The sequence below is a fragment of the Balaenoptera ricei genome, chromosome 14 (assembly GCF_028023285.1).
Source record: "Balaenoptera ricei isolate mBalRic1 chromosome 14, mBalRic1.hap2, whole genome shotgun sequence".
Taxonomy (NCBI): domain Eukaryota; kingdom Metazoa; phylum Chordata; class Mammalia; order Artiodactyla; family Balaenopteridae; genus Balaenoptera; species Balaenoptera ricei.
The window spans coordinates 31,593,063-31,617,364 of record NC_082652.1 but is presented as its reverse complement, the minus strand read 5'-3'; the positions used below and the strand labels follow the sequence as shown (position 1 = coordinate 31,617,364).

The 24,302-nt window shown below is 46.1% G+C and overlaps 1 protein-coding gene across 4 annotated transcripts in view; it reads left to right on the top strand.

Annotated features, from left to right (window-relative positions):
• PTPRM (protein tyrosine phosphatase receptor type M) overlaps positions 1 to 24,302 on the top strand; it is a 747,478-nt gene that overhangs the window by 700,798 nt on the left and 22,378 nt on the right. For 2 of the 4 annotated variants that reach the window (XM_059894848.1, XM_059894847.1), the window contains 7 exons: positions 13,684 to 13,800; positions 14,511 to 14,561; positions 18,384 to 18,538; positions 18,775 to 18,910; positions 20,666 to 20,815; positions 21,523 to 21,696; positions 22,689 to 22,820. In XM_059894848.1, coding sequence (XP_059750831.1) covers positions 13,684 to 13,800; positions 14,511 to 14,561; positions 18,384 to 18,538; positions 18,775 to 18,910; positions 20,666 to 20,815; positions 21,523 to 21,696; positions 22,689 to 22,820 — 915 coding nt within the window. The remainder of the gene's footprint in view (positions 1 to 13,683; positions 13,801 to 14,510; positions 14,562 to 18,383; positions 18,539 to 18,774; positions 18,911 to 20,665; positions 20,816 to 21,522; positions 21,697 to 22,688; positions 22,821 to 24,302) is intronic. The other 2 variants (XM_059894849.1, XM_059894850.1) reach the window with 1 other exon arrangement.

Here is a 24,302-nt window from a genome sequence, read left to right as displayed (position 1 = left end):
CCAGATGTGCCGTAATCCACGTGGCCTCAGGACCCTCCGGGCACCCACTGTGTCTGCACTGAGTACCGGCAGCGGGAGAAAGCACAGAGTCAGGATTTTGTAAAGGGAGTGATCCAATACAAAGCCATGAGTGTCACTTCCTTGGGAGAGAGCCATCCACTCCTATTTCTTCTGCGCTATTATACACGGATTTTGTAGAAGACCTAGAGCAGAATATTGCAGCGTGATTAGGTACCCATGAGACGAATTCTGCGGGGTTCTGTCTGTACATAATTTATGCAGACCGTAAAAGATGCACAGTCTATAATTTATAGGCCTTCTTTTGAAAATGATCTAATCTGACTACAGATTTGGAGAGAACATATTCTGTTCAAAAGTTCTCAAAATTGCCTATAACAATCCACCGGTTTATCAACTGGCACATCAAGCAATCTTACCTCCTGAGCACATTTCCATCTTTTTAACCGATGCTCAGCAATGCCGCCTCTGAGGCAGGCAGCAGGAAGGGGGTCTTTGGGGGAAATGTGGCCCCTTGCAATCATTTAATAAAGATATCCATGCCCAGCCCATCATGTTCTGTGTAACCCCATGTGTAATTTTTGCATCTGGAAGAAGATCCCCTTGTGCCCAGAAATAGTTACTTTACGCCCAAAAAATTAATAAAGAATCATCACCATCACTTAATGTTCATTAATCCAATTTGGATAACCAATCTGTTTAACTGCAAGGTAAACTGTGGTATAAGGGACATACACAAACAGATACCATTGTGAAACAACTTCGTTTAACTAGGAAACACTTCACTGACTACTAATTTGGGTGGTAGTTGTGAAAAATAGGAGACTAAAGGAAAACAGATCTTCTCAGAATAAAGCAAGGAGAAAACCACAGAACTTTCTTCTTCAGTCTCACTGCAGGCTTATCGAATATTTTACATTAAACACTCAGTACTGCCTTTTTTATTTTTTTATTTTATTGAAGTATAGTTGATTTACAATGTTGTGTTAATTTCTTCTGTACGGCAAAGTGATTCAGTTATACATATGCATATTCATTTTCATATTCTTTTCCATTATGGTTTATCCCAGGATATTGAATATAGTTCCCTGTGCTGTACAGTAGGACCTTGTTGTTTATCCAGTCTATGTATAATAGTTTGCATCTGCTAATCCCAAACTCTCAACTCATATCCCCAGTCCCCTCCCCCTTAGCAACCACAAATCTGTTCTCTATGTCTGTGAGTCTGTTTCTGTTTCGCTAAGTACTGCATTTTAAAGCTTAATGAGGCTTCTTATAGAAAATGTATCTGTAATGCTAACCCCAACTTCTGTAACCTTGATTCTCATAGTGTCCCTGCAAATAAGCGCGTGTGTGCGTGTGTACATGCATGCGTTTTTTTAAGGCTAGCTAGTCCCCTCCCTCACACTTGCTTACATGGGTAACCAGACTAGATCTCTTTCACAGCTTCCGCACTCCCTGTACTTGATAAAAAGTTCTTCCCACATGTACGCATCACACACACACACACACACACACACACACACACTCCTGCTCACACATCCTTACCTCAGTTTCAGAAATGTTCTTTGCCTTGTCGGGAACAGCAGACTGTTCTAAGTGCAGACCACTGTCTCTTTTTTCCTGAATTCTGCATGTGTCGACACGGTGAATTAATGAATTTCCTGGGGTGGAGGCAGGACCAGCCTCGTACCTTTTTCTCACAGGCCCTGTTTCTCTGCCGTTGCCAGTGTTGGGCACCTTAACCCCTTGGAGTCTTTGTCCACCACTCCTGTGACTTTGCTGAGGCACCTGCAGCCAGTTAAGATGCGGTGCTCAAGTGACCTCTTACCCTGCTGTAGGCGAGGCCAGGAAAACACAAGAGAAGCGCCCACCTTCAAAACATTCACCCTCCAGTTATAGAGGAGGACACACCATCGTGTACAAGAAGGAACTAAACACCCTTGGGGACCGTTCTGCCCTCCCAGACCACAGGCCTCTGAGAGCAAAGACTAGAGTATGTCATCTGTGAATCCCACAGGGTCAGACACATAGAAAGTATTAGGAAGTCCTCAGTGAATGTTTCTGAAGAAGTAGAAGAATAATTACAAAGGAACAGATAAGCTGGTGCAAAATAACGACTCATACGAGGGAAACTTCTGTTCACTGCTCCCCTTCGCCTGGTTTCTTCCACTCGGGGAGAACAGACTGCAGGCGGAAGTCACCCGTGTGTGTGTGACGTGGTCCCCTGGGTGCCAGTGAGGATCACGACAGCTCTGTTTGTGACGACAGAGAGAAGGCTACGTCTGGCCTCCCCAGTCAACCCTTTGGTACGATGTTCTGGGTAATTCAGCCCAATCCATCACGTCCCTTTAACAGAAGGCAAAGTCATTTTTACTCAGAGATGGATGAATTCTAAATTAGGCTTCGGAGAGGATTCTTTCTGTGCGGTGAGTCAGCTGATGCTTTCTTATGGGCCGTCTCTCACATCGCTGGGATTGAAGCATGTTTGCAGGTCTGAATAACAGGTGTTTCCCAGAACTCGCTCTCCTGGCCCCCCAGGTCGTGCGAGCCGAGTGCAGATCAGCTGTTCAGTATTCTCCAGCTGCACCCACGGGGGTGAGTGTCGGGTGCCCACATTCATGGTCACCACTGTCAAGCCCTGTCGCTTGCGTCCTGCAGACACTCGTGCCGCTCTGTCATCAGTGCCCGGCCGTGGAGCCTCCTCGTCTTCATCTGGGTCTGGGCTTCCTGTGTATCCACCCCTCTACTGGCCTGGGCTGGGGTCCTCACTGGCTCACTCTGTCGCCTCTCACTTTACCTGCCATGTCTCTGGGGTGCATGTAGGTGGTCACCTGCCTTAGTGTCATGAAGCGCTTAAGAGGGCAGGGGCCTGGACGTGGCAGATGGGCAGGTGCGCTGGGACAGATACATCACAGCCCCTGTCGCACGGGTACCTTCCCGGGCCACAGACACCTGTAATTTCTTGGCAGTAGAATCGGATGCAATATGGGATGGTCTCCAAGCTGCCAGAGCTCTCCTCCTTTGCTCCGCTCACATCACTTGAAAATTGAGTTCTCTGGGAATTCCCTGGCGGTCCAGTGGTTAAGACTCGGCGCTTTCACTGCCAGGACCCGGATTCAATCCCTGGTTGGGCAACTTAGATCCCGCAAGCCGCGCAGCATGGCCAAAAGGAAAAAGAAAATTGAGCTTTCCCCCATCTTTGCACACTGCGGGTATATCCTATCCTTGAATAACTTGTTGAAAACCGTAAATGATGTCCTATCTTGAATGCAGAATTATTTTTTCCCTTCTCTGAACTTTCCAAGTCTGCTGACTTCATCTTCTGAGGCCTTGCTCTGCCTTCTCCTGAAGGCTTGTGGTTATCTGGCTAAGGAAGTATGTGAGTAAATGCTGGGGACCTCTTAGGAGAAGAGGACCAAAGAGGCAAAATAATGCAGCGAGCAGGGTTACAGGCTGTGTACAACTGTTCTCAGATTAACCGAGTGACAAGACATCAGTATGTCTGCATTCCTTTCACTAATTAAGGGATTTCAGTAAAGTAGGGTTTAATTCAGTCGGCTAACAGAACACCAGAATTCACTGCCTCGGAACTTCTCCTCTCAAAGTATCTGCCGTATGTTTACAACCAGAGCAGTACAACAGTTTATGGCTTAAGCCACTGCCCCATTTCTCTGGGACCAGGTTTCCAGCAATGAGAACGTGGGACAGCTCTGGACACTTCTCTGATATAAAATCCAACCAAAGAACCCCCTTCACACCTGACAAGAAGGTGTGGACTACATTGCTTCCTCATCCTGTAAACCTCAGGATTAAGGAATATGCATTTGGGTAACATTATTTGAAAATTGCGGAGGTGCTACTGGATTACAGAAGTGGACTGACCTCATAGCCAGGAGATGAGTTAACTACTAGGGATTTCACTGGATTACTCGCTGGGAAGTAAAAAGAGGTAGAGTCTGAAAGAGCTGAAGGGGACTGTGACATAGTGGAGAATTAGCCCACAGAAGGGAATAAATATGAAGGGTACGGGAGGAAATAGATATTTCAAAAGCCGACATTGGGTTCACCTCTTTTAGCTTCAGACTGTCTACTTTGAAATAGAAACAGAACCCTTATCACTGAAAATTCTGGACAGGCAGAGAAGTCTTTGTTCTAGAAAAGGATGGTACAGTCATCACCTCACCAAAGATAGATTTTTTTCTGATGTTGTTGGGTGGAGAATCCAATATCAAGAGTGAATTTGTAGGAGTTTTAATCCATTCAACTGGTTGAATCACATACATGCCAAACCCAGGACTATTTATATGAGGTTCAGTCAACAATTAGGTAGGTCAGCTATTTGTGTCACTATATATTCTTCAAAGTCTTTGCTGTGTTTAGGAGTTCCTGTGATAATCTAGGGAAGAGGGTTATAGGACAGGTGAGGATATTGAGACCCAGGGAGGCCGGGGCCTTTTCTAAGTTCCTCTTTTTTGCTCCTGACCCCTGGAGCCATTTACCTCCCCCCAAAAGATTAACTGGGACAAGTGTGCACCTCAGACTATCTCAAGGGATTTAGCCCAGCTTCGTGTTTCTGAAACTCAAGTTCATTGTCTCTCTCATCCTGGTAGAGACCATCAAGTGTGAGCTCTTATGATCAGTAGAGCACCTGGTGCTCTACACCGTGAGCTGTTCCCTTCTTAGTAATAGAGATGCTGACATGAAGCAAAGATGGCAGCCAGTGGACATTGTCTGATGCGATGGGTCTTCAGACCTCACAGTGACTCTGTGATGTGAGCGCTATTGTTATCTCCACTTCCCAGATAATACACTGAAGCTTCCAGAGGTTAAGAAACTACCCCAAGGCCATGCAGCTAGTAACTGTCAGCCTGTGATTGGAACTGCAGAACCTCCCTCCTGAGCACTAAGCTATATGGCTTCCAAAGAACCTCATTCTAGAGTCATGAAATCGATTTCCCAGACCTGGAATAATCTTAATAGCCATGTGGCCTACTGTCCTCTTTTTTTGCACATAGGATGCTGAGGACCAAAAAGAGTCTGTGACCTGCACAAGGTCACACGGCGAGAATCAACCCCGAGCCCTCCTGCGTGCCCGCCAGGCCCCTCCTGTCACACCACGCTGTGCCATCACTAAATGCGAGTTTTTAAGAGAACCTTCTTTATCAGTGGTCCTTAAAAGTAAAATGTTACCCCTCTACCTAGAAGAATGTCCGCCTGTGTGTGTGGCGTTTAAAGAACATTTCCAGGTCTGTAACTAACTAAGCCAGAGAGGTCACATCCTGGAAACCTGGGGGATGTGGAAGGCACAGTCCCTGAGCTCACCTGCTCTAAGGAGCCACAGGTGTATCTGTCATGGTGTGCAGCGTCTGCTCAACAGCTGGTAACAGAGGTGCCTGACACACATACCCGGGCGATCGACTGCTCCCAGCCCACACGCGTACACTCACACACGCGTCCCAGCACCCAGTGTGTACGCGGCACCTAGCAGCCCAGCTGGCAGGGCAGCTGGCTCGGCTGCACAGAGCCGCACGGTGGTTCCAGGGGTCGTGTACACTCACCAAAAGGAACGAGTGCCCTTTACAAATGCGGGTCATACAGAAATCCATGTCCTGCGTGCTCCCCCACTTTTCGAACACACACTTTCTACCCCAAGACTGTTCCTCTTATTTTAAAACACAGCACCAGGAAGGTCCACCAGGATAGTGTCAGAAGCAGCTGGAAATCATGCAACAGGGACTGTCTCCTACCGAGGTCGGGAGAATCCCATCCCTCCAACCCCCCGCCGTCCCCCCAACAGGGACTCGGGACCACTCAGGCTCCCCGGAGATGCCCTCCGCCAACTTCGTCAATCCACAGTGCCCTCCCCCTTCCACCACCCAGGGAACCTGCACTTCATCTTTCTGGTCTCATCTGTCACATGGTCTCCCTTGTGAAGCTTTGGGTCTCTTCCTTTAGATTTAACGTTCTTCATTCTACCTTCCAATAGCAGTTTTCGTTTTGCTAATTTTACTGGTGCCAAGCATGATCTAAGAGCTTTACAAGCAAGAATGTAGTTAATCTTTCTAAAACCGTTATTATTATCCCCATCTTACAACTGAAAAATGGAGGCACTGAGAGGTTAAGTGACATGCCTGAGGTCACACAGCTAATCAGTGGGGCCACGCTTTGAACCCAGACAGCGTGGCTGTGGGAGATGTGCTGTGACCACTAAGCTGCCTCCTTCTGCCCTGAGTCAGGTTGGTTATTTCCACACCAGCCTCTTCACCAGCGTTAGACTCATTCCTCTCTCCTCTCAGTGCCCCAGCCGTGCCGGGCCTAGGCTGTGCTCATCATGGCCTTCAGGGCTGTCTGGACGGGAGGACAGCCTGAACGCCACTGCCCTGAGCGCAGACAGAGGCATCACAACACTGCAGCCGTGGTGGGGAGCCCTCAAAGCTCCCCAGTCTGCCTCAGCCTCTCCACTTCAGATGATGGATATAAATAGGGATAGTTCGTGCCCCACAGAATTAGTGTGAGGGGCAAGTAGTCAGATCATTCTAGGACTGGAATGATGGTGACCCCCGTATGGTCTAGCCTGGATGGCTCTGTGACCCACACAGAGACAACAGATAAAAAACTTTATAGGACTGCAAAGTCCTGCTGATCTAAATTGTTACCCTGATACATGGGGAGACTGCCAATGAGAGAAAATACGGAATCTTCTTCTCAAAGATATGTCAAATATCTAAGAAATGTCCCCTCTGATGGACCTCAGGAGATGTATATATATATGTATGTATATATAATATATAGGTGTGTATGTATGTATTATGTATACACATGTATGTGTATATTATATATGTTATATATAATATATGATATATATACACATATATGTATATTGTATATAATATTATATGTGTGTATATATAATATGTATATATAATATATATGTTCTCATAATGTTGTCATTGCTCAAAAGATTTCTGAATGTCTTCTTTCAGAATCATCTTTAGACTGCGTGACACACATTTTCATTGTCCTCAATGGTGACAAATCTCCCTCTATTAGCAGGACGACTTAAATTTGGGGAATGGCTAAAAGTCAAGGCCAGTCTATTGAATAAGGTGGGGAACAAGCAGCCTGGGTAAACGTGTTTCTTCAAAGGGCTGATGCTCTGTGACCTAGCTGGGTAGGACCCTTGTCATCCATGTGCGGTCAGAGAGAAAAGCAGCAAGACATTTCTCGGGGGTTCTGCAAGATGACACTTAGAATTCCACAGGAGGCTTCAGGCCACATGTTTCTTTACAGCAGATGAAAACAAATGTTACGGATATGGATGTGACCTTGTGCATATTATAAGTATTATGTGTCCATTAATTAATAGATGCTATTGGAAGACCAGATAGAAAACCAGAAGCCCTGTGGGGGGAACTTTAGGCAGGAGCCTGAAGGTGAGAAAGAGGGATTTGCTGGTGCCATGAAGTGATTCCTCCAAATTCACACTCTCCAGACCTCCAGCAGTTCCTGATTTTGTGCCAGTTTTGAAACAGCCTTCAAGGATGTTGCCCAAAGGAGGCCCCAGGGCCCAGATGAAGCAGGTTTGGAAGGGAGGAGCTAGGAACCTACAATAAGCCAGGTACTTATGCAGAACTTTTATATAGATTGTGTCACTCTTCACAATCTCCCTTAAAAAAAAATCAGTGCCATTATCCCATATTATGCACGAGAACACTGAGGCTCAGAGGATACACGTCACCGGCTGTAACACCACAAGTTAGCAAGATTAAAGCCAGCGCATGTCCGTCTTACTTCATCACACTGGGACCAAAGCAATCCGCATTTTCAGGATATTTAAATGAGTGAATGTTTTCATTGCTGTGAGAGTTCTGTTAAAAAAAAAAAAAAGGATGCAATAGATCTGTTCTCTTGGAAGCCTCGTTAGCAGCTGCTCTTGGCTGGGGCCCTTTTTGGTCACTGTGCTTCCCAGCAGTGTTTTTGCTCTTGCCAACCAGCGGCTCCAGCAAAGCCGCACTCAGCTATTAATAGAACTGTGGTCACTGTCTCTTTGGATGTCTCCTTTCAGAAAAAGAAAGAGTCTGCTTAAAACCCCCTTGACAAACCAAAACTTGTACCAGTGCCTTTGTCTTTTTCCTGCCTTCCACCTCCTTGTCGGCTGTGTCTATTAGATGGTGCAATGGTACCCGCAGTTGAAGGGCTGACATTTAATTGCTTAACCCTTCGTGATCATGGGCTTCTTAGCAAAATGAGTCCTTCAGGCACAGAGCACAGAAGCAGACCTTCACGTTCTACCCCAGCCCCCTTCGTGCCAACCAGAGAGTTGGTGATACGGGAGCATCCACGGAAACCTAGCCGTTTGTGATCAGGGATACAGAAGAAGGATGCTTTCAACGTGTGCTTCTGTTCTTCCTGCCCCTCTCCCCCTCATACCCTCACTCACCCCAAGAGGCGACGCAGCTAAAGTCATTTCAAGCCTTCCTATTCGGTATCTGTTCCTGAAGCTGGGCCTGGCGAGACTGAAGGAAGCATAATTGACCCTGAGCTTCCTCCTCCAAAGACCCCTGTGCTTGGGGCCTGTCCACAGCTTCTCCCCCGCCACCATCCAGCTCATCCCCTGGAGTGAGTCACTCTTGGTCCTTGGGCCGGCCTTTCGTTTCCTCCTTTCAGGACACAAGCCAGGGAGAGAATGAAGGGGAAGGAGACCGGCCCTGGCCCCTGCTGGCTCTCCCCTCAGGCCAGCCACTGGTGAGGCCACAGTTGCAAGAACCCAGTGATTCCAAAGCAAAATCCAAGCGTGAAAGTCTATGTCTGGCAGTCGTGATGATCTGGAAAAGGAAACTGTTTGGAAACTGTCTCTGTGGCTCCTCACGGCTCTACTGGGTGTGATTCTCCTCCGCAAGTCAGGACACCGTTTCCTAGTTTCTGTTGGGCGTTAATCAAATCTCCCTGGTGAGAGAGTGGACTTGCCCACCAGTGCCCCGAATAGGTGTGCAGGAAAGAGGAGCAGAGAACACCCCGGAGTTTCCTTGGCTTCTGCCTGTGTTTCCCCAGCAGAGAGCTGGCACAGCACTCAACCCTCCACTCTCCCCTCTCCCTGCGCCAGGAAACCCAGCTTCACCTCTTCCGGCATTTAGGGGGATCTGTGCCCTCTGACTGCCTGTGGTCACCTCCAGTCCAGATCACCACAAATCTATCATCATAATAAAATTAAGAATTTCCATTGGTGGGGGGGGATACTCACAGTGAACCTGCTCTAGGGCAGATGTTATCACTCAGTCCCAAACACATCTGCACTTTGGAGTCGCCTGGGGGCTATAAGAAATTACGGATGCCTCTGTCTTACCCGGAAATTATGATTTTTTAAATTAATTTTTATTGGAGTATAATTGATTTACAATGTTGTGTTAGTTTCAGGTATACAGCAAAGTGAATCAGTTATACATATACATATATCCACTCTTTTTTAGATTCTTTTCCCATATAGGTCATTACAGAGTATCGAGTAGTGTTTCCTGTGCTATACAGTAGGTCCTTATTAGTTATCTATTTATATATAGTAGTGTGTATATGTCAATCCCAATCTCCCAATTTATCCCTCCCCGCCTTACCCCCTGGTAACCATAAGTTTGTTTTCTATATCTGTGACTCTATTGCTGTTTTGTAAATAAGTTCATTTGTACCATTTTTTTAGATTCCACATATAGGTGATATCATATGATATTTGTCTTTCTCTGTCTGACTTCACTCAGTATGACAATCTCTAGGTCTATCCGTGTCACTGCAAATGGTGTTATTTTGTTCTTTTTTATGGCTGAGTAATATTCCATTGTATATAAGTACCACATCTTCTTTATCCATTCATCTGTCAGTGGACGCTTAGGTTGCTTTCTTGTCTTGGCTATTGATAGTGCAGCAGTGAACATTGGGGAGCATGTATCTTTTCAAATTATGGTTTTCTCCGGATCTATGCCCAGGAGTGGGATTGCTGGATCATATGGCAACTCTAGTTTTTTAAGGAACCTCCATACTGTTCTCCATAATGGCTGTACCAGTTTACATTCCCACCAACAGTGTAGGAGGGTTCCCTTTTCTCCACAACCTCTCCAGCATTTATTGTTTGTAGATTTTTTGATGGTGGCCATTCTGACCAGTGTGAGGTGATACCTCATTGTGGTTTTGATTTGCATTGAAAATGATGATTTAATTGGCCTGGAGTGCAGCCGAGGCTTTGGAATTTAATAACCCCCCTCCAAATGATTCTAATGTGCAAATTTGGAAACCCCTGCCTTAACCTTAGAGCCCTCTGAGGTAGAATAAAAACCACCCCCCGCAGATGAAGAACCTGAGATTAAGCAAACCTGAGTGACTCACCCAGGCTCACCGCAGCCTTAAGGAGAGAGCCAGCCTCTGTAGTCAAGCTGTCGTCTAAATCCTTGCTTCTCGGGCTTCCCTGGTGGCGCAGTGGTTGAGAATCTGCCTGCCAATGCAGGGGACACGGGTTCGAGCCCTGGTCTGGGAAGATCCCACATGCCGCGGAGCGACTGGGCCCGTGAGCTGCGGTTGCTGAGCCTGCGCGTCTGGAGCCTGTGCTCCGTCCGCAACGAGAGAGGCCGCGGTGGTGAGAGGCCCGCGCACCGCGATGAAGAGTGGCCCCCACTTGCCGCAAGTAGAGAGAGCCCTCGCACAGAAACGAAGACCCAACACAGCCATAAATAAATAAATAAATAAATAAATAAATAAATAAATAAATAAATAAATCAATCAATCAATCAATCAATCAATCAATCCTTGCTTCTCAAAGTGTGGTCCGCAGACCAGCAGCATCACCTGGGAGCTTGTCTTAAATGCAAATTCTGGGACCACACATATCCAGACCGACTGATCAGAAACTCTGGAGTGGGGCCCAGCACTTGTCACAGGCCTCCAGGATCGTCTGATGCCTGCTGAAGTTTGAGAACCACTGCTACAGAGACATCAGGGTGCCCCGAAGCTCACAGTAACGTGCAGCCAGCCTGGCGAGCTAGATGTGGCCACCCCTGGCGACCCCTGCACCTGGAGGGCGCTTTCTGCCGCTACCGCCAGGGGGCGCCCAGCTGCACCCGGGGGTTTGGGGGACGGCGGAGCCGGTGGGAGGGCCCGGCACGGTCAAGATCCCTGGGAACCGAGCTGGCCCAAGGGAACTGGAAGAACAGTCCCCAAGAGAAGCTCTGAGCCTTTGGTACATGGCAGAGGCTTTTGGTTTCCCTGACTCCCAGGCATTGAAGCCTCCACACCCGTAGTTATTGAAACTTTGGGGATGGGGAGGGTAAAGACTCTAAAAGAGAAGAACAGGTGACTATACAATATGTCCTACAGCAATCACATTCTAATAAGGCACTTTTGTTAGACAAGGTACACCTAGTTAACGTAGGTTAACTTTGTAATTTTTGGAGAAATTCACAGATTTTTGACTTATGTGTTCATTCCATTGAGAATTGTTTAATTTTTCTTTTTGGCCGCGTGGCATGCGGGATCTTAGTTCCCCAACCAGGGATGGAACCCCGTGCCCCCTGCAGTGGAAGCACGGAATCCTAACCACTGGACCGCCAGGGAATTCCTGAGAATTGTTTAATTTTAAAAGTGCACGTATATACTCTATTCGTAGTTTTGTATCTATCCACAACCCTCTGCTTGCGTGATTGAAGTCACAAAAATGTAAAAGCAAGTCCCCTAAAATAGAGGAGACTTTGGTACGTGCCATATAAGCATCTTTGTTAATTACCATTGTGAAAGTAATTAGACATTCTATGAGTGAAATTAGGGTTGTTATCAAATTAGACATCACAAATATGCATGATCTGCTCAGACTCACTTTACATCTAGGAAAAGAACTGGAGAAATTATAGATCTCTGTCATTCTGGAATATTTTAGATCTGGCACAGGTATCCATGATATAAATCTTTGAAATATGGATAAGTCAAAATATTTCTAAATGATTATCCTTTATAAAGTCACAGATAATGTTCCCATGAGGGGAAAAAAAAGATTCCCTAAGGAAGCTACAAATTTAATGAGGACAGGGACCATCTTTGTCTTGTGCTGCACTGTATCTCCAACTCCTGAATGTTTCTGGCTTACATCTTCCCAAGTAAAGGTGATAAGGCTTATCTAGAACAGCACTGAATTGGCTGCCAGAAAGTTTCATGAGGAAGCAGCTAAGATAACAACCAGCCTGCACCACACCGGAAGCATGGGTGTACCAAGGTGTTTGGCGTTCTGGGAAGGGCCACCTCAGTCCATATTTCTTTTTGTAAATTTTCCCAACCTGGGATTGTCCTTCCTACGCTGATCCTATGCTTGTCTCCATGAAATTCAGTTTTTTATGTACCTGTTGCATATTTTCCATGTATGGGACACATGCCAGGTTTGCTGGGTTTGCAGAAATAAGCAACTGAAAGCCCTTTGCATGCTGGCAGGTAATAAGCAGGTATAACGCGGTGTAAGAAGGGTGTCATACTGGCAGAACTGGCACATCTTATCAGAGCACCAACAGAGAGCATCCATGCAGAAAAGACTTTGAAGGGGTGTGGCATTTGAGATATTCTTTGAAGAATGGATAAAATGTTCAGCTAGATAAAATATCTGAGTGGGAGGAGAACATTGTGAACAGAAGGAACGGCATGAGTAGGAGTCTGGACCGTGAGGTCTGCTTTGGGGATCAGGCAAACCACTTGTCTCTGAACATAAAATATGTGTGGCTAGAAAGGAGAGTAGTAAAAAAAAAAAAAAAAGGATGAAGATGCTAGTTGTGTCCAAATACAAAAAAGATCTGCCAGGCCAAAGTTAATTTCTATTTTAATTTCACGGGCAGTGGTTGGAAATGGAAGTTTATTGAGCAGAGCAAGTCAGCGCCATTGGGATCGCACTTGGAAGGGTTTTTGCAGTTACTGGTATGGAGGGGATGCAGGAAGTTACCAGAGCCTGAAGATGGTGGCGGAGGGAATAAAAATTTGGAAAACATATTTGAGAGATATTTCAAAAGCTTCTTAGACTTGGCAGTTGATTGGGTTTTGGAGAAGGATCGCCAGGTTTTGTGCCTGGGTGACTGAGGAATTCTTAGAGTCATTAACATAGGGAGTTCACCAGGTTTTGTATACTGAATTTACTTATACTAAAATGAATCTGTAACTCTAACTTGGGGAAAACACATAGCTACTACCTTCTTCAGGAAAAAAAAAAAAAAATCTCTAATCTTTACTTTTGGCTCTGATTTCCTGCTCAGTCCTCCTCAAAAATGTTCGATCAGTTCCTGAAACTAGAAGAAATTTAAAGTTCAGAGGAGCTAAAATACTGCAAGCCAACTTTTATAGTTTATTTTTCCAGGCCATTCCTGAGTAGAGATAGACAGGAAATGAATGGTTACTGTAACTGAGATGTTTGTAGTATAAATACAATTTGTTAACTTTAGACCATTTTCCTAGGTTTTATTCCTCCCATAACTCAAATTGTGTTTTATTCTGGGGAGAGAAAAAAATATATAGGTGATCTAAAAAAATAAAGTTAAGCTGTACTTCTGATTTTGTGTACAAATTGTATCCTATAAATTATACTGTGACCTGTCATTTGGAGAACTCCAAAAAAAAAAAAACCCTGAATCTTCATTTCCTTTGTGTTTTCTAAAGGTCAAATGCTGCAAATACTGGCCAGATGACACAGAGATCTACAAAGACATTAAAGTCACCCTAATAGAAACAGAGCTACTGGCAGAATATGTGATAAGAACATTTGCTGTTGAAAAGGTAAGTTTTCACACTGCTTTGAAAAGCTTTGGTCAGACATTAGTGATACCAGCCTCATTAAGTTATCTGGGATAATTCATACGTGGTCACACCTGAATGCAGGTAGGCTATATCCAGTGATTTCTCAAGAGTGCATCTTGCCCTGTGATTCTGTAATAGCTCAGTTCCATCTTTGAAGCAAATCATTCCCATTTCATGAAAATCTGTGTTTTGCAACTAAACCAAAAGATACATCTAGCTGTCTACTTCCTTTTTCTTTTTAACCTGATTGTTATCGTTCAGCTCATCTCTCTGTCCTTGTTCAGAGACAGTTCAATAAATGTCCTTCATGCTGTATGGTCCATGTGGGTTTCCCAGTGTTGAGTTCGTATCAACTGTGGAGACACAGATCCTAACTCCTCCTGGATCCCCTCCACCTCCTTGAGGCTTTTCCAGCCTATGGTTTAATATGGACTGATGGATTTTCCAGGTGGAAGCTTCTACCTGGAAACACACATAAGCAGACCCGGGCCGCTCTTGCATGAACCAGCGCTTCCATCCATTCCCTCCCATGCTGGTTTCAGCCCTCGGGCCCTGTGGGCGTGGGCTCCTGAATGCTGTGCTCTGTCCCACGGCCTCACCCCACATGCATGGATGGAGCTGCTGCTCTGTGCCTTCTCCACAGGGCGTGACGGGGAATCTCCTTGCTCCCCCTCTTTCTGCTGACATAGGGAGGGACCGGAAGCGAAGCAAACTGCAGTCCATCCAGAGAAGTGTCACAGGTAGGCTGTGGGGGGTAGTGGAGGTGACGTGGCTGACAAACGCTCTGCCTTCCTGTCCTCACCTTGCCTTCGAAGAAGGGGACCCACGGTTTTGTCTCTGAGGTCCCCCGGCTTCTGTCCATGGCTGAGTCTTACACTGGATGTGGCGATGCCGGCACGAATTTACCAGTGGCGGGTGCCCTTGCAGGCCCCGAGTTGTAAGTGGACCAGGGCAGTCCTCATTTAGGAAATGAGGAAATTGCGCCGTTTGCTTACTGGCTCATTTACCCTGATTTTTTCAACTACCTCTTTCGGTTTTCAAATCCCTATTTGTCATACAATCACAAGGCTGAAGAGACTTTCATTTATTTTAATCTGTTTCTCATACTATTTAGCTTTTTTTTTTCCCCCTCAGCCTGTCTTTTTTAATAAGCAGGCAGGAGGCTTAGAGACTTCAAACAACGTGGAGTTCTGGCTGACTCAATTCTTCAAGTTCTGGACCTCACACTTTGATGTCGGGTTTTTCCCTTCTTAGGCAGGATTGGGGGTAAAAAAAAAAAAAAAATATGGAGGATTTTTGTATGGCTCTTGGCAAGAGCACTCATGAATAACTGCATTGAAACAGATAGTGATAAAAGACCCGGAATATTTTCTTCTTTAAAACAAAAAAAAAGCATCCAAAACCATCACTTAAACATAGAGTTCTTTGAACAATAGTCAGCTCTCTAATAAGCTGAAAATGCATCTCTGTGGCTAAAGGAAGGATTTGTTTGTCTTTTTGCTCTTTTTTTAACCTCTTAGTGTTCTCGGCTACATCCCCAGCTGCACAGAAATGTTTCTGAAATACCCAGCTATTTAGTCCTCAGACAAGCAGCAAAGAGGTAGTGGGAGGAAGGAAAGGACTTGAGGAGCTTGTTAAAGCGTTTGGGGAAATCAAAATGACATGTTGCGGGATTTTCTAACGGGGCAATTGGAATCTCTAAGGAAAACAAATCATTAGTACATCTGTGGAGCACTTCTTATAGGTTTCAAACTTCCTCATTAGAAAGGAAACTTAAAACAAAAAAAAAACAGCCAAGTGAAGTGTATACTTTGAGAGTCTTCCAATTTTGATTCTATTTTGAGAGTATTCACATCAGGGGACCTAAAGGTAAAACATGAGTTTGGGCTCCGTTCTGCAAACAAGCAGGCAGGTTTGGAGCCTGAAACTGGTCAGTTCCTGTTTTGCATGGGATGGTCATCCTTCCTTTCCCCTGTAGCTGGTGACTCCAAAAGCTGAACCGCTTTTAAATAACAAAGGGCCCATCGTGGCAGGAGGAAGACAGCTGAAAAGTTTCTGTGGATCTAGGCTGTCTGGTGACTCTACCTCTGCCGAAGCTGGCAGAAAGGAAGCTGACGATGGACCCCGAGTTCTCTCTGCTTAGGAGGTGCCTGGGGCTCAGAGAGGCAGGGATATATGGTCCTGAATCTGCAAGACAGAGCATGTGCCTAGGGATTCATCCATCCACACATATTTATCAAGCGCCCGCTCTGGGCTAAGCACTACTGTTTGTCGTGGGGTATTCCTTCCCAGCTATTACAAGGAAAAGGAAGTGAATAGCTCGCTTTTCCTGGGTTGGCCGAAAAGTTCGTTCGGGTTTTTCCCGTAAGATGTTAACGGGAAATCCGGAACGAACTTTTTGGCCAACCCAACATATAGCGTTAATACTCATTATATTACGTATAATATGATACTCATTTATTTAGTATTAAATCTTGTTAATGAAAAATGAACAAAAAATGTACTTGATATCAAGTTGGGAAATATTTGGGCTGTGATCACTGATCACATCTATGATTTTCCCCCCATATATATTACAAAACAGTGAAAGAAGAAACTGCCATGTCCATGAACAAGAGTGAGAGGTGACTCACAAGCCATTTCCATTGCTCATCTTGTCAGTAGTGAACATATTAGAGGGTGGAGGTTTATTTTGGGAAAAGGTTTGCTGCATCCCAGACACTGACATTTACCCTGCTGAGAAAATGAGTCTTAGATCAGTTGGGCGCCCAGCCCGTGTTGGACGGAGTTCGGGTTCTGGGGATGCTGGATCTGAAATCTAGCAAAGCTAGAAAGGGAAGTGCTCAAAAAATTAAAATTAAAAACAACAGTGTATGGGAGACATAAATGCCCTTTTGTCCTCTTTGGAATGAATGAATCTTTATTATAGGCTTTCCCACTTCCTGGGACCACCCCTGACCTGCCCCGTCGTCCTGTGTAAAGCCAGGGGAGTTCTCAGGGGTTTAGAGGCTCACCATCTGTCTTCTGATGGAGGCTTTAGCCAAATGTTACCATGGTTTCAGTGATAGAAAGTGTGGGCTCCTAACCACCTAGTAATCTTGCTCTGGGGTCACAGAGCGTATTTAGCAGATGACAGTGTTCATTTTCCTTTGTGAATCCCTGACGACTTAATTCCTTAATGCTTCAACCCCCCCTAAAGAATAGCATGATTTTCAAAGAGAAATAAAGCTTCAGCACTTGTGGGTTATTAAACCAAGACAAATGAACGCCCTGATGGCAAACAAGTCTTAACTTTAAAACCTATCATTGTTTGCCTCTTCTAGTCTTTCAAAGGACATAAAAATTCCGAATTTCTTCCTGGCTACCTCTGCATGAACAGTGGCTGGTGGTGAAAGTGACAAGATTCCTGGGTGATTAATGTTAAGATAATAAAACCAAACCCAGGGCCAGTGGAGAAATGGTGTCCAGGAAACAGTGCTGGAAAGAGAGAAGGGGGAAAGTCAAGTCTGATCTCAGGTTACCTCCAGCCTTGATTCTGGAAGTAATTGTTGTTTTCAAAGTAGACTCTTGTTTTAAAACACAGTCTTAATACATAGGCTCATAGTTAGAAAAAAAAAAAAAGATGGATATAAATCAACTTAGTTATTCTCAAAACAAGAGTAAATTTTAAAATAATTAAAAACACTTGAAGTCTGTTTCCTTGTGCCTTCACTTCGGTTCTATGGCGGACCACCCTCTCTCTTCAGGTTACTGGTCTAACATTGAATTCCAGCAAAAATACCTCTGGATTTCCGTGGTTTATATTTCTTGACATGCCCGTTTCCCACAGGCTGACCACTGAAGACAGGAGACACCATCTCCATATCTCTGCAGCCCCAGCCCCTGGAGTCAGGCCTGATGCATTGTGTTTGCATCTGATTGTTGGTGATCAGATGAATGGATTAAATGTTTACCGCAATTAAAGAGAGAAACCTAACAAACTCGAGTTGCCGGTGAAAAGTGGTTCTCTGGCCTCTCTAGTTGGAAAGTGGTCCTTCTTCCAGTGGCCTTTCCGCACATCCTCAGCGTGTGCACAGCCCGAGTGCCTGGTGCAAACGGCACCAGAACACAGAAGAGCTGAACAGGGGTCTGCATCTCAGCAGCTGGTCTTGAGCGCACAGATACCCCTTAGTTCCTTCCCGTCCCCATTCTGTGCATCCTCTGTGGGCTCGCTCCTCACACCGTAGCATCTAAGTGACACACAAACTGTTAACAGAGCCTGCGTTAACAGGCTTAGAAAGAAGCCTCAAGGAATCCCAGCAACGCATCCATTTGCTGCCATTGCACCTGTTAATTAGCGTTTTCCCCTAACATCCCCTCCCCTTTCACCCCCACAAACATCTTCCTCCCTGTGAGGAGGCTTTCAAAGTGCGTGTTGCACCAAAGAATGACCCTCTTCCCAGCAGCTCACTTTCCCAGCCCCGGGCTCCCTGACTGCTTAGGGGTCCTTGGCGCCCTCCTGGCCCCTCACCGTTTGTTCTCCTTTGTTCTCTTCCTGTGCTGTGCTGACCGACCCCTGGCAGCGAGGTGTTCATGAAATACGCGAGATCAGACAGTTTCACTTCACGGGCTGGCCGGACCACGGCGTCCCCTACCACGCCACTGGGCTGCTAGGATTCGTCCGGCAGGTGAAATCCAAGAGCCCGCCCAACGCAGGCCCGTTGGTGGTGCACTGCAGGTGAGGGGGGCCCAAAGCTCCAAAAGGAAGCCCGGGGAGCCGTGGGTGCGGGTCTCCTCGGGGTGATGGAAACGTTTGGAAACTCGATGGATGCGAAGGCGCCAGGTGCCGCTGAGTTGTGCACTTTACGATGGTCATTGGCGTGTTATGTGAGTTTCACCGCAATAAAAATCTAAGCGGAAGCAGGAGCACAGGAATCCTTTCTCCTCCACTGACTGAGCCCTCTCTCTGTGCAGCGCTGGTGCGGGGAGGACCGGCTGTTTCATTGTCATCGACATCATGCTGGACATGGCCGAGAGGGAAGGAGTGGTGGATATCTACAACTGCGTCCGGGAGCTGCGGTCTCGGAGGGTGAACATGGTGCAGACCGAGGTACAGCAGCTCCCGACCGCCCGCCTGCCCGCCCTCGGGCTCTGACCCCGGTGCCTGCCCTGCACCCCACCTCCCAGGGCAAGGGGAGAGAAGAGTCAGCAGTTCTGTCTTCAGAACCCCCCCAGGAGAAAAAGTGAAGCACCTGGCCATCCTTCTTTCCCTCCCTCCCTCCTTCTTTCCTTTTCTGTTTCTTTTATAAACACACAGAAAAGGCCAGGAGTCTCCCAGGTAACAGAATCTGCTCCCTGAGCCTAACTTTCCCCTTACTTCTGTGTCCAGGGTCCAGTCGAGGCTCTACGTTTAAGCATTCGGGGATTCAATACCATTTCTTTTTATTGTGTCTTTTAAACTAGCTGGTAACCAGAGCGAGACCACTCCTGAGAATAGCCAGGCATTTGCCAAGTGGCCTTTAAGGGTAATCTCTGTGCATTTCGTTCTCTTCCTACTGTCCTTAAAAATCCTGTCCAGTGGCCTGGTATCATGGGAATTCGCCCATTTTCTGGAAGTACTCTATACCGACTAGTACTTCTGTAAGTTAGAACTCAAGGTGTATCAGGAATTTAAGTATTTGAGAAAAGGTAATCCATCCTGCTCCTAGGAAATTCACGTTTTTACTACTATTTGATCCTTTTAAGTAGGCATTACACCCACCACCTGGAAAATGATTCATGAAGTAGAATAAGACTCCCTTACATTTAGGTTGTGAATTAAAGTTTACAAAAGCCACTGGGAAACCTAATTTCATTTTTTAACTAACAGAGAAGAATAACAGAAACTGTAAATGCTGCTTCCATGGTCTTTTTTCTTTAGAACAGAGTTTTTGTTTTAAAGATAATAATGATCATAATGTATTTTCAATGTACTTAACAGTTGATCAAATGTCACCACATCCCCTTTTTCTCACTCAATCCATTTCTGAGGTGTTGTTTAATAGGACTGGGCTGTTTTCGAGAATTAAGAATTCGAGTTATTTATAGAAATTAAAGTAAAAAGTAATGGGTCCCTTTTGCATTTCATGTAATTGGAGAGCAATAATAAATATGCTAACACTTTACTAATTAACTGTAGGGAAAGCCAGGGCCAATTCAGAATTAGAGGGTTGGTTTTTAAACTGCAGGCTTATACGTACACACGAGAGCTCTTCCCTGGACACATAAGGACTTTCGCAATCATTGCATTAATTAATGTTTCAAAGTAAGTAGCTCTAAGTGCTCAGAACTGTTGATTTTTCATAGTGATGTCAAGCTTCCCTGGACCTTCTTTGCACTGTTAATTTGGTTAGCACATTCCTCTTTTCGTTATATGTAGGTAAGATTCTGCTATTTCCTCATCTGAAATACTGAGTTCCAAACTCTTAGGATCAGAATTGCAGGGACAGTGTAGCTCCAGTCACTCCCACATGACAGTGCTTGCTCTGGGATTTATCAGTGTCTGAGTGGTTTTCATCGATCTGTTTACGGCTTCTGCATTGAGCCCCTGTTTATCTCTTCCTCCCGCTATACTGTACTCCGCACATGGCCAATCACCAATGTGCCCGCCATCTCGTTGGGGAACAGGATTACTGGTTCTGGAATAACCCCCTCCTAGCGGTCAGGTCGTCTCCCCTGCTTTCTCTCTGGTGGGAAGGCATCGTCTGTGATGGGTGGACCATTGTTCTGTTTTCCTGTCTGTGTGGGGCTGCCTTCCCTCCTTCCCTTAGTTCTTTCTGGTTACCTTGGTTTCTCTACTACTAACGAGTCCCGTCTGCTTCGCCAGGAGCAGTACGTGTTCATCCACGATGCCATCCTGGAAGCCTGTCTTTGTGGGGACACCTCGGTCCCTGCTTCCCAAGTCAGGTCTCTCTACTATGACATGAACAAGCTGGATCCACAGACAAATTCAAGCCAGATTAAAGAGGAATTCCGGGTAAGTCGTGCTAAAGGGACAGGCGGCCGGCTGCGACCTTGCTCCTTAAGAAGAATCTCAGAGTCGGCTCCTGAACCCTTGAGCCAACACAGGGTTTCTTAGCCTCGGCACTGTTGACACTGGGGACTCGATCATCCGTTGCCATGGGGGCTGTCCTGTAGGATGTTCAGCAGCATCCCTGGCCCCTACCCACTGGATGCCAAAGGCCTCCACCACACCGTTCTGACAACCAAATCATGTGCAGACATTGCCAGTGTCCCCCCGTTGAGAACCACTGGTCTAGCAGAGCCAGGCCCCCCCTTAGCAGGCAGACACCACACCATCCCACAGTGTAACACAGGTGCAGCCAGACCCAGCAAGGTGCATTCAGGGTGCTTGCCGGGCAAGAGTTCTTTGTGCAGTTTCTCATATTCACGTTGGGTCTAAATGCACCTGACTCTGGGCCGATCTCTACCAGCTTCTTACCCCCAAGCGCCCAGATGTCCAGCCCTAGTCGGACGCGATGGCACGTAATCCTGCACACCCACAGTGGTCCTTTTGTCTCATGGGCACTGTCTGTGGACCAAGTCCAAGGAGTGTAAAGAGAAATAAAAATCCAGCTGTGTCAGTGGGGTTCGGGGAGGAGGGGGACATCAGCTGCAGGAAACGTGGGTCTCCCGAGGTCTGAGATGGGTTCTCTTCCCAAGTGTGTGTCCTCTGTCCTCTAGACCCTGAACATGGTGACGCCGACCCTGCGCGTGGAGGACTGCAGCATCGCGCTCCTGCCCCGGAACCACGAGAAGAACCGCTGCATGGACATCCTGCCCCCCGACCGCTGCCTGCCCTTCCTCATCACCCTCGACGGCGAGAGCAGCAACTACATCAACGCCGCCCTCATGGACGTGAGCCCCCTCGCCCCCTGGGCAGGATGTGGGGGGATGGTCCTCCAGGGGCAGCGCCTGTGTTCTCTCCTGACTCCTCTGCCCTTGTTTTTTTTTAAGATGTAACCTGTATTTTCAACAAAGTGCATTTCAGATTCCATATCTGTTTCTGCGTCGGGACCAATGTTCTTAGTCTCTCTGAGACCCCCGGTCCAGGCGGATTGATAAATGAAGGATGTCTCGGTTACTCTCTGAGCACTTCCATTTTTAACCTCCTGGCCGGAGAGCAACAGACAGCTATTAAGTCACGAAAGCAGCGAAGTGGGATAATATGGTTTGCAGCATTATTTCAGTTCCCATTCCTCCTCATTTGGGCGGTAATTAACATGGGGGAAAAATTGCCTGTCAGCACAGATAGTACACAACTCATTACTTCCTGTCAGTCTGTTTACTTCTAACTGAATGAACATTTGCTGTTCAATTGATGGGCAAAGTGAACGGGTATTTTCAGTGCTAATATGGAAATTTTAATTCTATTGGTGTGATATCAGTAAAAGCGTATTTAAACTTGTTTGAAGCCCTGCAGAGCTGTAAAAAGCATGTGTGTCCTTTGATGGCAGGAATAAGTAACACCATCACACATTTAAACCACAAGTGAACAGATTTTAGGAAAAACAGAACTATTTTAATTATGCATATTTTAAAGTAAAGTTAAATTTTCTCCATTAAAATAGTTATGTATAGGGCCAACATTGCCTTTCTACCAGAAATACCAAAAAAATTATGAAATACTTATTAAGTTTTCTTAGTATCAAAGTGAGATTATTTTATCATTATTATTCTGCAGATGAGATATTTGGTCTGTTTTGGCATTGACAACGGTGATAGAATTCAACAGTTGTTAAATACATTCAGTGTTTTATGTCACAAACTCCCATGTGTACAAAATAACTTAGCTTCCTCCTGTTACATTTTCCTGGGTATATTTGGATCTTTCTTGTTTGTGTTTGCAGAGCTATAAACAGCCCTCAGCTTTTATAGTCACCCAGCATCCTTTGCCAAACACAGTGAAAGACTTCTGGAGGCTGGTCCTGGATTATCACTGCACGTCTGTAGTTATGCTGAATGATGTGGATCCGGCCCAGGTGAGACTCGAGAATTATGGCCGTCAGGGCCCATGCCCGGGGTCAAATCTGTGTTTGCTTTGTTTGCACATGGGGAAGTTCAGTCCCCCGGTGGCAGGTCACAAACGCCAGGCAAGGACGGAGAACTGGAGATGCTAAAAACCCGTGTTAAAAACCAGACGGGATTAGGGGTGGGCGCAGAAAATAGTCTGAAACCAGAAGAGATGGTGGGAGTGACAGGGTGAGACAGGGTCAGAAACTGGGCTGTTACTGAGGGATAGAAATAGTGACCAGATGGGCTCCCCTGGTGGTGCGGTGGTTAAGAATCTGCCTGCCAATGCAGGGGACATGGGTTTGAGCCCTGGGGAGATCCCACATGCCGCGGAGCAGCTAAGCCCGTGCGCCACAACTACTGAGCCTGCACTCTAGAGCCCGCGAGCCACAACTACTGAGCCCACGTGCTTAGAGCCCGTGCTCCGCAGCAAGAGAAGCCACCGCAATGAGAAGCCCGCGCACCGCAACAAAGAGTAGCCCCCGCTCACTGCAACTAGAGAAAGCCCGCACGCAGCAACGAAGACCCAACACAGCCAAAAATAAATAAATAAAATAAATTAATTTTTTTAAAAAAGGAAAAGAAATAGTGACCAGAGGGAGATACAAGGTAACGGGCAGAGTCAGAGCTGAACCGGAGCCTGAAGGTCGCAGAGCAAACAAACCAGGACTGTGAAGAAAGGCCGTCAGCCTCTGACACAGTCCCAGATCCCATCTGGGAGCATCTGTGCGCCTCCTGGCACGGCCCACTTGGAGCCCTCAGGTGGCATTCGTCATGGAGGCGGTGGCGGTGCAGGCCAACAAGCCGTTCTAAGGGACAGCAATTACTTTGTCAACTCTTTGGTAAAGATATTAAAAAGAAATGAAACTGGGACTTGAAGATAAGAAAAACTCAGAATGATCAATGGGGCTTTTTCACAGCTCTTCTTCTTAAACATAAAAAGGCAGAGAACTGGGTGGTGGTGACTCAGTGTTAGTAATGGAGTGAGAAGCATTTTTTTAAGGGACTTGTCAGGACAGCGTGAGCACAGGGGCCCTGGGAGCTGGATGTATTGCCTTAGGGCCCGGCTATTCCAATCGAGGGCTGACCTGCTGTGACGGAGGCCCTTGTTAAGTAGTTTGAACTTGGCGTGTTGTAAGAATAAACTTGCTCTGGAACTGAATTAATTTTCTATCTCATAGGCACAAATCCTTTAAAAAAAAAAAAAAAGTCTGAAGTATTGCAGCATCCAAACTGGATGAGACTTTTCCTCCCTAAAATCCATTTGATTGTCATCAATCTGCCATAAATCCCATGGACCTTCGCTTCAATTCTGTAATGTTTTTAATTATGTTTGAGGCACTACATTATCTTGTTATGGCTCTAGCCTGAAGACTAGTTAATGAAATAATAATGATAGTCCTGTCCTCATCTAGTCCTTTTTACTTAAGAAGCTTAAATATTTTAGGAGT